The 12,704-nt window shown below is 33.5% G+C and overlaps 1 protein-coding gene across 1 annotated transcript; it reads left to right on the top strand.

Annotated features, from left to right (window-relative positions):
• The first annotated feature begins 8,878 nt into the window (after positions 1 to 8,878).
• LOC115970096 (disease resistance protein RPM1-like) lies at positions 8,879 to 12,504 on the top strand. The gene is made up of 2 exons (XM_031089768.1): positions 8,879 to 11,909; positions 12,159 to 12,504. Coding segments are annotated over exons 1-2 (2,844 nt in total). The 5' UTR covers positions 8,879 to 9,066; the 3' UTR covers positions 12,160 to 12,504.
• Positions 12,505 to 12,704: the final 200 nt, after the last annotated feature.

Below are 12,704 nucleotides of genomic sequence, written 5' to 3'. Positions count from 1 at the left end.
TCATTGGAGACTTTCCTCACATAATGATAAAATTTATTGCCAAATGATAAATTTGTGCACTTAGCCCTTGTACTTTCTGCCTTTCATTTGGCTACTATGATGGTCTCAAGACTTATAAATCAAAATCAATACTAGAAGAGATTTGCCAAAGTTGACTTGTTTGCAAGTAGTTGGAAAGAAGGTGTGCATGGCAATTCACCAAGGAAACATAAAATAAAATAAGTAAGTTGTCAGGTAATTTCATTAAAACCTATGTACACCAAGATAACATAATATTCTTTATGAGTTTTTTCAAGTAGCCTGGAGCTCAAGTTAAATAAACATTGACCAGTTTATCTATAGGGGAAAAAAATATAGGAGAAAAAATCTATTTGGGCCACTTGAATGTTTCTCCTGTTACAATCTGATCCAGTTGGCCTCTTGGCACATTTTTTTTTTTTTGATAATCTGCAATGTTCATTAATAAAAAAACAAAGAGTACACAAGATACACAAACTTCCTAACAAGCAGAGATTAGAGCTCCTGGAAAGTTGTCTTTATTGAAACATAAATATTTTTTGGCATTGAGCGAAAGTTTCGCAGTTACGTTGGCAACTACATTACATATGAATACAAAATCTAAAATCTAAAATCTAAAATCTATGAATACTTCCTTGAGAGTTTTCCCTCTATTCTGCCACACTTTTAGTTTTCCCTACTCTTAAGGCCCAAATTCATTGGGTATTGGGCTTTGTCCATGAATTCATATGTTGTTTTAAAAATTGGGTGGCAACAAAAAGATAATAGAGTATTAAAGAGGCCTAATCATGTAGCAAGTAGTATTTTTTAAGCTACAATAAACTGCGTGTGGTGTGTTGTCGTAGGCAACCAGAAATAAAACTTATATTCCTAAAAATATATGTAGTAGTGCGAGTAAGGATCGTTCCCACGCAGAGTATCTAGCCTAGTTTTATGCTATGTGAACAAGGAGGGGGGGCGGGGTTTGAGTATAATGAAAACAATTTTAAGAAAAACAATTAAGGAACAATTCAAATTAAAATATCGAAATCAATCAAGAGAACAAACCTTGGTCCAAGTCAAAATCCACAATCAGAATTTTACAACTGATCATCGATGCAAGTATATATCAATTCACACTTTGAATATTCATTGTCAGAACAATTTTCCTATCTCTCCTTAGTCGTAGTTAATTAGAAAACAAGCGATCTAATGAACCCTAATTACTAAACAACCCAAGACAAGCACTAAATGTTTAATCTAGTAGCAGTCTTAGGAATTAGAGAGATCGATGAAACTAAACAACACAAACACAAGCGGTTGCATTTAATTTAGTCGAGCATTCTTCCTAAGATCTAATAATTTCTGACGCAACAAATCATTAAATCTTGGTTGCTTCACAAATTAGAAAGATCAAACAATTATGGATTTGATATTTAATCTAGCAGTAGATTGCAACGAATAATAAACTAGTAGGCCTCCTAGTAATTAAACGAGACAATTATGAAAATAGGCATAGAAGAACATCCGATATTCAAAGCATAAATCGAACAATAAAAACAAATTAGATCTCATAGTTTTATTGATTTCGATGCTTCAGTTTCCTTCGACCAGGTATAAAAGTTTAGCCATGCAAGGCCATGATGAAAACTAAAAGGAAAAAAATCAGAGAAGGGGGAGAGAGAGGCGCATGTGTGTGTGTGTAATTATGATTTCTCCTCCTCCTTTTACGCGTTAATTCCCCCTTTCCCAAGCCTACAAAATCTCCTAAAAATATTCTCAATAATAATATCCAAATCTAACTAATTAAGGAAAAATATTAAAAATAAAACAAAGTCCTAATACAACTAGGAAAGTGGCGTTTTTCAACTAGAAATTTCGTGCACCAGATCTGGAGGATTCCAAAAATAAACCACATCAGATACGCGTATTAGAATTTCAGGCAAAGGAACATTCCAGAATGTCAGCAGTACAGGTGTGGCAACTTCAAGCCCAATTTTGACCTTGATGCAGCCCGTATCTCTCAAAACTCAAAACATGAAAGTTGTAGAGATTTCTCTTTGCATTCTATAGCGTCTTTAATCATCTCAATCGGAGCATGGATGAGAGAGTTATGCCCAGATTACGAAGCAATGTCAAAGCTGGCCAGAATTGCCCAATTAGCTATGTTTTGCACTTAATGCCTCCATTTGCATCCTAAATCAAAATATAAGAATAATGAGTACATTTAGGCACCAAATAAATATAAAAGACTAAATATTAAGGGAGAAAAATATGACATTTTGCATTCTTATCAGCGTGATATACGAGAATTGAAGAGTGTAAAACAAGAGTTTTTCATCCAATCCGTCTTGAATTAAACTCTACTAGAAAAGAGAAAGATCGTTTTTTGTCAAAGTATTTTCCTAGCACCTTCAAAGGATATGTTTTTCCTTGCATAATTTTTCCTTAACCAAACATTTGAAATTTTGAACCATCTGTTGAGGATGCGCAGGCACACGACTAATGGTATTGTGATATATTCCACTACAGTTTGTCTTTGCGGTGTGAACATGAGAACTCCAAATCATTCTTGAAAATGAAGGAACTATGTTTCAAAATATATAATGAAGGAACTATGAAGTTTCAAAATATATTTAGGGAAAAAAATGGGGGACTTAAATTACGTGGGTCAATAATTTAACGTGTAATAAAATTCTTAGTGATTGAGAAGACTTGATAAAGTCATGATTTTATCATACGGCGACAGTTCTTGGCAAGCAGGTTGAATTCAAATAGATAGGGATGTCCATTTGAGGTTGACGTTGAGGTTGATACTTTTTATTGATATTTATTTTTTAAATGATAATTGAGGTTGATACTTGATAATGATATGATTAGAGACTTTCCTAAAATAAAAATGATAGAATTTATTGCCAAATTATAAGTGTGGGGAGACAATTTGTGAGCTTAGCCCTGTACTTTCTGCCATTGGTTTGGCTACTAGTAGTTGGTCTCAAAACTTCATAAATAAAAAATTATGACCAGTTTGCAAATGGTTGGAAAGAAGGTGCATGACAATTTACCAAGCAAGTTGCAAGGTAATGATTAAATCTATGTACACGAAGACAAAAGAATGTTCTTTATTAGTTTTTCAAATCGCTGGAGCACAAGTAAAGATTTCATTTCAGCAAAAAAAAAGTAAAGATTTCATTGACCAGTTAACATATAGGTGAAAAAAATATAGGAGAAAATATATATTTTTGGCAACTTGACCGTTTCTCCTGTTACAATCTGACCCAGTCGGCCTTTTTGGCATGTTGTACAGATCTAAACCTAAATCTCACAAGAGTCCAAGCTTTATGTGGCTCACAGCTCACTTCAAGGAAATTTCTCTAGATGCTCCAAAGGCTAAAAAGATTACATTTGACGACTCAGACTCAAGACTCCGATGACTGAATCTGAATGATGGGTTAATATTCCAAACTAATTCTTCTGTATGCACAGGCGAAAAAATATATATAGAGCTGATATTGGAGTTAGCCACCTACCCTATATATGTACCCTCCCAACTGAGCCTTCCATAACAACTGCGGCAAGGTAAGGTTTACCTTGAATATGCCTTTTTTTTATTTACCTTGAGGCTTCTATATTATTTTCCGAACTCCATGGTGGAGTAATTAACATGCTGAATAATTTCAGCCTTGTTAAATTGTATTAGATTATTTTTCATTTCCTTTACCAATTACTGCATGGAGATTAAAAAATATTTACTTTTACCTCTTTGGACTGAATAACTAAACAAGACTAAGCCAGTTAGGTTACTATTTTAGCTAGATTTAAGTCTGGACCAAGAGTCAATAATGATAGGCTTTTGCCAAAAAAAAAAAAATCAACCCCATCTATTACACATCATTTTTTCCCCCTCTCTTCCTTTATTTAATCCACACCTACTAATGGGATAGATTATTAGTACTCTTTGTTTGGTGACTTACAAGTAGTGGAAATAGTGAAATACTATAAGTGCCAACGAAAGTTTATTAAATAACTTAATCCACTTCCTAATGAGAAAAATTGTATGAGTAGACCAATTTTCTGTTGACAATATAATCGATCGATCAATCAATCAATATCAATATAAATATATATATATATATATATATATATAAAAGCAGAGATCTCATGTGGAAGAGCATGAGGTTCTGCAAGGTGGCACATTCGTTGAGTTTCTCTCATTTAGGCTTCCATCTCATCAATGTTTACATTTATTTAAACTTTTAATTCATTGAATATGTCAATGAAGTGAATACACATCAATTATCTATAAGTATGCACTAATTATATATATAAGAATTTTATATGGTTTAAAAAAAAAAAAATATATATATATATATATATATAAGAAAGAAAAAACATCACATGAGAGACCATGCGATTCTGTCATGTGGCAGTCTGTAAGAGTAATTTTTCATTTAACTTTACACCTCAACTTCTTTACATATTTGGATTATAATAAAATTCTATTAATAGGGTATTACTATTTTCACTGAGTGTTTAACTTACCACTATCATACTTCAATAACATAAATGTGACATTATAAATTTTAGATGAGCCAACTAAACATTTACATTTTTCTCAAAAAAAAATAAAAAATAAACTAAACAATTACTTGAAATTACAAATTTTTTATACTAACTCCAAGCCAATGTAGAAACAAAAATTAAGATTAAAAATTTCAGCCAAAAAAAAAAAATGATTAAACAAACAATCAACTTATTGCACCACGTTTGTTTGTTTGTTTGTTTTTTGTTTTTTTTTTTTTGAGAAGATATTACACCACATAATAACTAATTTCTAATTTATGTGACTTTTCTCTATAGTTTAAATTCTCCATCCCCTTAATTTTGTATTATATCATTAATTTAACAAAAATCTCTTCATGTTATTGCAACATTACTTCAAAATATTTTGGATATTCTATATAAGTTTTTCACATAACAGCTTAAAGTATTATCTGCGCATTGCGCAGGACCATGGCTAGTATATATATAAAAACAGAGATCTAATGTTATGTCGGAAAGTATAAGGTTTTGTCAAGTGGTGCATTCTTTTCAAAGAGAATTGAAATATTCTCAAGTGCACATTAGAGATAAGAACAAATTAAATGTTGATTTTTTTTTTTTTTTCATTTGGTTCAATGTTTTAAGACTATTCTAATTAAAAAATAAATATTCTTTGTTTCCTTTGGTTCAATATTCCAAGACTTTTCCTCTCTCACACTTCAATTCACCATTTTCACCTCTTGCACTTATACTCCTTAATATATACCTACTTATACCTTCATGACATTTCATGTCAACTATACACAAACAAAAAATGATGTCATTTACCTTCAATTTTTCAACAACACCTACTTAGTTCCAACATTGTTGTCCTATCTAATCCTAACCCATATGAGTTAGCTACAACCAAGGAGGGGGATTGCATTTTATATTGAGTGACAATAACAATTATGATTTTATTTTAAGGTCGGATGTTGTAAACTTGTGGGTTTTGTAAAAGCTGTAATTGACTGTGAATTTTTGAGATATGTATTTCGTTTTAAAATTAAGGAGAAAGAGAAAGATAAATTCTTTATCAAATTTTATTCTACTATATTCCTCCAATTTTTTTTTTTTTTTTGAAATTTTCATTACTTAAATTGAATAATTATAAGGGATATGTGCGTGATTTATAATTGTTGCTTCTTATAATGAACTCATCACTAACAAAGTTTTATAACAAATATGCTATAATATATATGTATAACATTCTCTAAAATTATTTTATATAAAATATTACAACATTATATGTGCATCGCACTAACTTACTAGATATTATAAAGGAGTACCAAATTCTTCATCATACACACCATACTGGAATTTTAGGCATCTTTTAGCTGTTACAATAGACTGTTTGCATTATTATTATGGCCAAAACTCAACTGATCAATTAATCTAATTAATGTATCAGTCTGGTCAATGATTATAAGTTGTTAACAATGTATTAACGATTTTAGCATATTCTTGAAAATTCTCAATTATTGGAAGCAAAATGTACATCTATAATCTACGATATATATATATATATATATATATATAACTAAATAATATTAATTGATATTTTATTTACAAACAACTGTAATTGTCATGCAAAATCTAATGTAAACAAATTATAACTAATTTTTCATACCTAGTTTTGTTTACTCAATAGAGCTCGGTGTTTTTTTATATTTTGAAACTGTTGCGTGTTTAGAATTCAATCCAGACTTATTATTACGTTTGGAATTCTTTATAATCTCACTTAACTACAAATATATACTTCTTAAAAAAACTACGAATACATATTTCTTATATTAAAACAAAGAAACAAAAACAACTAATTTATAATTACTAACAATCAAAGTAAGAGATTAATCTAAAGACATAAAGTTTATAAATCTAATTTGATTGCTTAAAATAACTTCAGAAAAGAATTCAATCTAAAGGTGTTAAGAGTAAAAGAATATACGAAAATTACAGTCCTAATTGCTTTTCAACCATTCTTTCTCTATTTTAATAAATATTAAAATTTTGGGTTTATAGAAAGAATTCAAATTTTGAAACTTTTTTTTTTTTTTTTTATGGGAGAGACGTTATGGTTTTGGTTGCACAAGTATGTACTCCTTTTTTATTATTATTAGTATTATTTTGTTTAGATTTTGTTTTTGTTTTTGAGTCACATGGACTAAGTTTTAGTGACTAAAAGAAAAAAGGTTTGAAGAAGTGGGGGAAAACCAAAGAGTGGTGTGAATACTTTAGAACAGCTAAATAAATTTGGATAAGGGGGGAAAAAATAAGAGAGAAGAAAAGAAGAAGCGGCGTTAATGGACTTAGTGTTCGTTTGGAAACAGCTTATATAAGTTTTGTTGAAATTGTTTTGCTAAAAGTGTGTTAAAGTGTACTTGTACTTAAAAAAAAGTAAGAAAAATTGAAAAACGTGAGAAAATATGAGAAAAAAAATGAGGTTATAAAAAGCTGTACATAAAAACTAAAAATTGAAGTTGAAGCCAAACACACTTTGGAGTTTGTCAGTTTAGCTAAAAGCTTAAAAAGAATGAAAATTTTATGGCATTTATTGGATGAAAGAGGCTATTGTTTTTTGTTTGAGAAATGCTAACGGATGCCCTTAACGCTATGACTAATAACTCATTTAAAGAAAGTTTTTATGGGAAAAAAAAAAAACAATTTATATTTTGACAGCTTTTTCCATTTTCCATAAAAGTGGTGTCTAAACTTTCCTAAAATTAATTATTAATCATTACTCTAAGGGCACCCACTAGCATGACCCTTTTTGTTTTATTTCTTTTTTGTTTTTATTTGTATGGTGTAAAGTTAGAATAAGACTATAGAAGGTACTTTTTTTGTTTCTAATCTTGGAAGGGGCAAAAATCTCTAACCTAGAGATACCCATTGAACTTTTTGGCATAGTTAGGGGGGTTTAGTCGCCCCCTCTCTCTCACCCCCTGCTTCGCTATGTCTCTCTCTCTCTCTCACATGATATTCATTTCGTGATGATTTTTTATTATCAAGCCATGACACCAATTGACTTTTGGTGTAGGCAGGTTTGAACCCAAATCTCTTATTCAATACAAGAAACATTACTAATTGAGCTAACTGAAATTCACATTTTTTAGTCTTGAGTATATAAAAGATTGTTCTAAGTTATGATTGAAAAAGTATTCTGTTAGATCATTGAATACTTTTTCTTTTCTCTTATCCTATTAATTGAATAAGAGGTTTAAACTCAAATTTCTTATTCGGCACAATAAACTTTTCCTTTGAGCAAATTTAAACCCACCCTATTGAACGTTAAATATAGAAATGCCTTTTTTTTTTTTTTCCTTTCTTATTATTATTATTATTATTATTTTAAAGTATTTTCCTAACACCTTCACATGATATGTTTTTTCCTTAATTAATTTATCCATCACCAGCATTAGAAATTTTGAACCATTAGATGTGAGAGGATACGCAAGTACACGACTAATTAAGGTCTTGTTTACTAATTCCACGTACACAAAGTCAGAGTGATATATACAACAACATGTTGAAGTTTTTCTAGTTGGTGCCATGGGATATTCCATTACAGTTTGTCTTTGCGTGTGCAACATGAGAAGTCCAAATCATTCTTGAATATGAAGGCACTGTGAAGTTTCAAAATGCATGTAATGAATTTGTTAGTGATTGAGAAGAGTTCATAAAGTCATGATTTATCATACGGCTACAGTTCTTGGCAAGCAGGTTGATAATGATATGATTGGATATTGATCATTGGAGACTTTCCTCCCATAATGATAAAATTTATTGCCAAATGATAAATTTGTGCGCTTAGCCCTTGTACTTTCTGCCTTTATTTTGGCTACTACGATGGCCTCAAGACTTTATAAATCAAAATCAATACTAGTAGAGATTTGCCAAAGTTGACTTGTTTGAAAGTAGTTGGAAAGAAGGTGCATGGCAATTCACCAAGGAAACATAAAATAAAATTAGTAAGTTGTCAGGTAATTTCATTAAAACCTATGCACACCAAGATAACATAATATTCTTTATGAGTTTTTTAAAGTAGCCTGGAGCTCAAGTTAAATAAACATTGACCAGTTTATCTATAGGGAAAAAAATATAGGAGAAAAAATCTATTTGGGCAACCTGACCGTTTCTCCTGTTACAATCTGATCCAGTTGGCCTCTTGGCACATAGTATAGAAGTAGAACCAAAGACGCAACTTTATGATTGAATAATTATATTATATAAGAACTGCAGCTCAACATTCATAAAGAATCCTCATCTCCAATTAGCCTTATTTTCCACCAAAGGAAAAAAAAAAAAAAAAACAGATAGAAATTTCATATCCAATTAGCCTTGTTTGAGAAAGAAAAAGCCAGTCTTGATTTTTGGAGTAAGAACAGGTACTCAAAACTCACAGAAAGATCATTTCCATTCAGCCTTGTTTTCAACCAAAGAAAAAGAAAAGAGAAAAGTAATCCTTGTTTCTTTGGAGTAGCACACACAATGGCTGAAATTGTGGTAAATTTTGTAATGGACAAGTTGACCACCTTAATTCAAGAAGAGGTGCACCTGTTGAGGGGAGTGAAGGAAGAAGCTGTGTTGATCAAAGACAAACTGGAGCACATCAACGCCTTACTAATAGCTGCAGATGAAGTGGAAGACGTGCGGATTAAGCAACTAAGAGATGTGGCTTATGATATTGAAGATGCTCTTGATGAATTCAGGCTTCTCACGCATCATCCTGACGATGAATCCCATCCTTTTCTTACAAGAAAACTTTCCACAATATTAAAGAAATATATAGCTCGCCATCAGATGGCTGCAGACATAAAATGCATCAATTCCAGAATCGAAAGTATCTCAGATGGACACGAGAGATTCCGGAGCGAAACTATTGATGCCCATCCATACAAGCCATGGGATGACCATCGACGGAATGCCCTTCTGATAGAAGAAGCTGATCTAGTGGGCATCGAAAATCCCAAAAAACAGCTGGTCAGCTGGCTAATCCAGGATGATACTGGACGAGAAGTGGTTTCCGTGGTTGGAATGGGGGGGCTGGGCAAGACCACCTTGGTAAAGAAAGTCTATGATGATGCACAGGTGAAGCTACAATTCAAATACCGTGCTTGGATAACTGTTTCTCAATCTTTTAAGATGGAAGAGCTACTAAAACACATGCTTCAGCAACTCTACCGGGTGAAGAGGAAACCAGTTCCTCAAGAACTGGACAGCATGACCAACGATCAGCTAAGGACAAAAATCAACAGCTTTTTGCAGCATAAAAGGTACCTGATTGTATTAGATGACTTGTGGCATATAGATGAGTGGGATGCAGTCAAATATGCATTGCCAAGCAGCAACAGCAGCCGAGTAATGCTCACAACACGCCATTCTGACATAGCCTCTGCCTCTGTCAAGGAATTCCATGGTAACATCTATTCTTTGAACCCTTTACCTCTTGAAGAGTCGCGGACTTTATTTTGCAGGAAGACTTTCGGCGAAAACTCTTGCCCCCCTTATTTGAATAATCTCACAGAAAGTATCCTCAAAAGATGTGAAGGATTGCCACTTGCAATTGTGGCAATCAGTGGTGTTTTGGCGACCAAGGACAGGGTAGATGAATGGGATATGATTAAACGTAGTCTTGGTGATGAACTCAAGGAAAATGCTAGACTCAGTAGTATGGACAAGATATTATCACTCAGTTACAATGATTTACCTTACCATCTCAAGTCTTGTTTTCTGTACTTTAGCATCTTTCCTAAAAATCAAGTCATTGACCAAATGAGGCTAATACGATTATGGATAGCAGAAGGATTTGTGAGAACAAAAAAAGGCATGACTTTGGAAGAAGTTGCAGAAGGCTACCTCTACGAGCTCTTGAACAGAAGCCTGATCCAAGTGGCTGGAACAACTAGTGAAGGGAGGATCAAAACATGCCGCGTCCATGACCTGCTACGTGAAATAATCATTAATAAGGTAAGAGAACAAAACTTTGTAACAATAGCTCGGGGACAAAACACAGAGTGGCCTGAAAAAGTTCGTCGTCTGTCAATACATAAAACCATGCCAGATGTACTACAAAGCCAGAGCATCTCTCATCTTCGTTCTTTGCATATGTTTTGGAGGGTAGATTCACTGTCTGAGTCTTTAAAATCCCTTTCATTTCCCCTTGAGTTTAAGCTTCTTAATGTCTTAGATTTGCAAGGTGCACCTCTAGAGGTATTTCCAAAAGAGATCATCAAGTTGTTCCTTTTGAAATATCTAAGCTTGAGGAGCACAATGATAAAAATAATTCCACCCGCAATTGGGAATCTTCGGTACCTAGAGACATTGGATCTTAAACACACATGCATCACTGCATTGCCTGATGAGATCTTGAAGCTTCAGAAACTACGCCACCTACTGGTGTATCGGTATGAAATACAATCTTATGCACAAATAAATTCCAGAAATGGCTTCAAGGCCATGGCACAAATAGGATGTCTCCATTCCTTGCAAAAGCTCTGCCATATAGAGGCTGATCATGGCAGCAATGCCTATGCCAATGATATATTGAGAGAACTTGGAAAGCTGGATCAACTGCGGAGGCTAGGCATTGTAAGGTTGAGAAGAGAACATGGGATTGCTCTGTGCACTTCCATTGAAATGCTAAAAAGGCTCCGGGCTTTGTCCATAACTTCGATAGAAGAGGACGAGGTCCTCGATCTTGAAAGCCTATCTTGCCCTCCACCATTTCTTCAGCGGCTATTCTTGTCAGGACGTTTGGAGAAGTTACCGCACTGGATGTCTTCTCTTCATTGTCTGGCCAAGATATCCTTAAAGTGGAGTCAGTTAAGGGATGATCCACTTGAATTTCTTCAAGATTTGCCCAATCTGGTACATCTTGAATTTCTACAGGTTTACGAGGGAGAGACGTTGCATTTTAATGCTGGTGGATTTCAGAGGCTTAAGGTTTTAAGCCTTGATAAAATGGATGGACTGAAGATGGTAATAGTTGAGAAGGGAGCAATGTCTTCCCTTGAAAAGTTAATCCTCCAGCGCTGCAAATTGTTGCACAGCCTGCCATCAGGTATCGAACACCTAAGCAAGCTGAAATCGCTGGAGTTTTACGACATGCCTAATGAGTTAATCATGACATTACGTCCAGACATCGATGGCGATGGCGATGGCGATGGCGATGGTGGGGATTATTGGAAGGTTAAACATGTTCCCGAAATTAACTCTACCTATTGGAACGATGGCGGTTGGGATGTCTTCTCATTATACACATCAATAGAGGGAGAGGGTGGTTCAACCTCAGCACCCACAAGAAGCTTTGAACTTCCTCCTTATTGGAAATAGTAATTTCTGCTTGCTGTGCTTTGTTGTTTTCCTTCTTGAATAATTGTTATGTGTCCCAGTGACCTGAGAATGTATTAATAAGTGTTGCTAATTCAACTTCTTGTTTGCAACGACTATTGAAGTTGCAATCACAATCAAGTTAGTTGTGTGAGATCAATCGATCTCTGTATTTGTTTTTTCAAATTATATCAGACTAGCATATTCTGGTCAAAAGAAATCTGCTTATATATGAACTTAAAAATTGGCAGGTACAAATACAAATTGATTGGCTTGAATTGGGTGTTGAGAAAGAGCTATGAATGTGAAATTTTTGTAATTAACAGCAAGAAGAAACACCTAGCCTGGGTGTGAACAGTTAGGACGTGTGGATTTTTAATTGATGTGTTTAGTTTTGATGACAACCAAGTAAGTAAAAATTGTAGGGATTGCAGAGGATATGCTCCCATAAATATACGTTACTTTTTTTGGCAATCAGATGGTGGATTTTGTTCAAGCAGTATAAGTGTATAACAGACTTTGGCGACTGAGATTCCAAATTTGTTTTGGTTGTTGAGAGGGGCGGGTAACGCGGTAAGGGCAACACTTTTACACTGTACCTATCAAATACATGTAACGTTTTTCTCCGTGTGTGGGACCTGTGGGTAAGAGTGATGCTACTATATGCATCTAAAGCATTAGCATCCAAGATCGTAAAAAAAATTGTTATTTTATCATCTAAAAAGCTATTTTATTGATTATACTATCACACTTTATAGTACACTTAATATCTAAAACTCTATTTTTTTCCCACTTTT

This window comes from Quercus lobata, chromosome 12 (assembly GCF_001633185.2).
Source record: "Quercus lobata isolate SW786 chromosome 12, ValleyOak3.0 Primary Assembly, whole genome shotgun sequence".
In the NCBI taxonomy this organism is placed as follows: Eukaryota; Viridiplantae; Streptophyta; class Magnoliopsida; order Fagales; family Fagaceae; genus Quercus; species Quercus lobata.
Note: the sequence above shows the minus strand (reverse complement) of the source record. Positions and strands in the feature narration are given on the sequence as shown.

Excerpts from the sequence above, each read along its gene's own strand:
- LOC115970096 (XM_031089768.1), top strand. The coding sequence starts at position 9,067 with ATGGCTGAAATTGTGGTAAATTTTGTAATGGACAAGTTGACCACCTTA.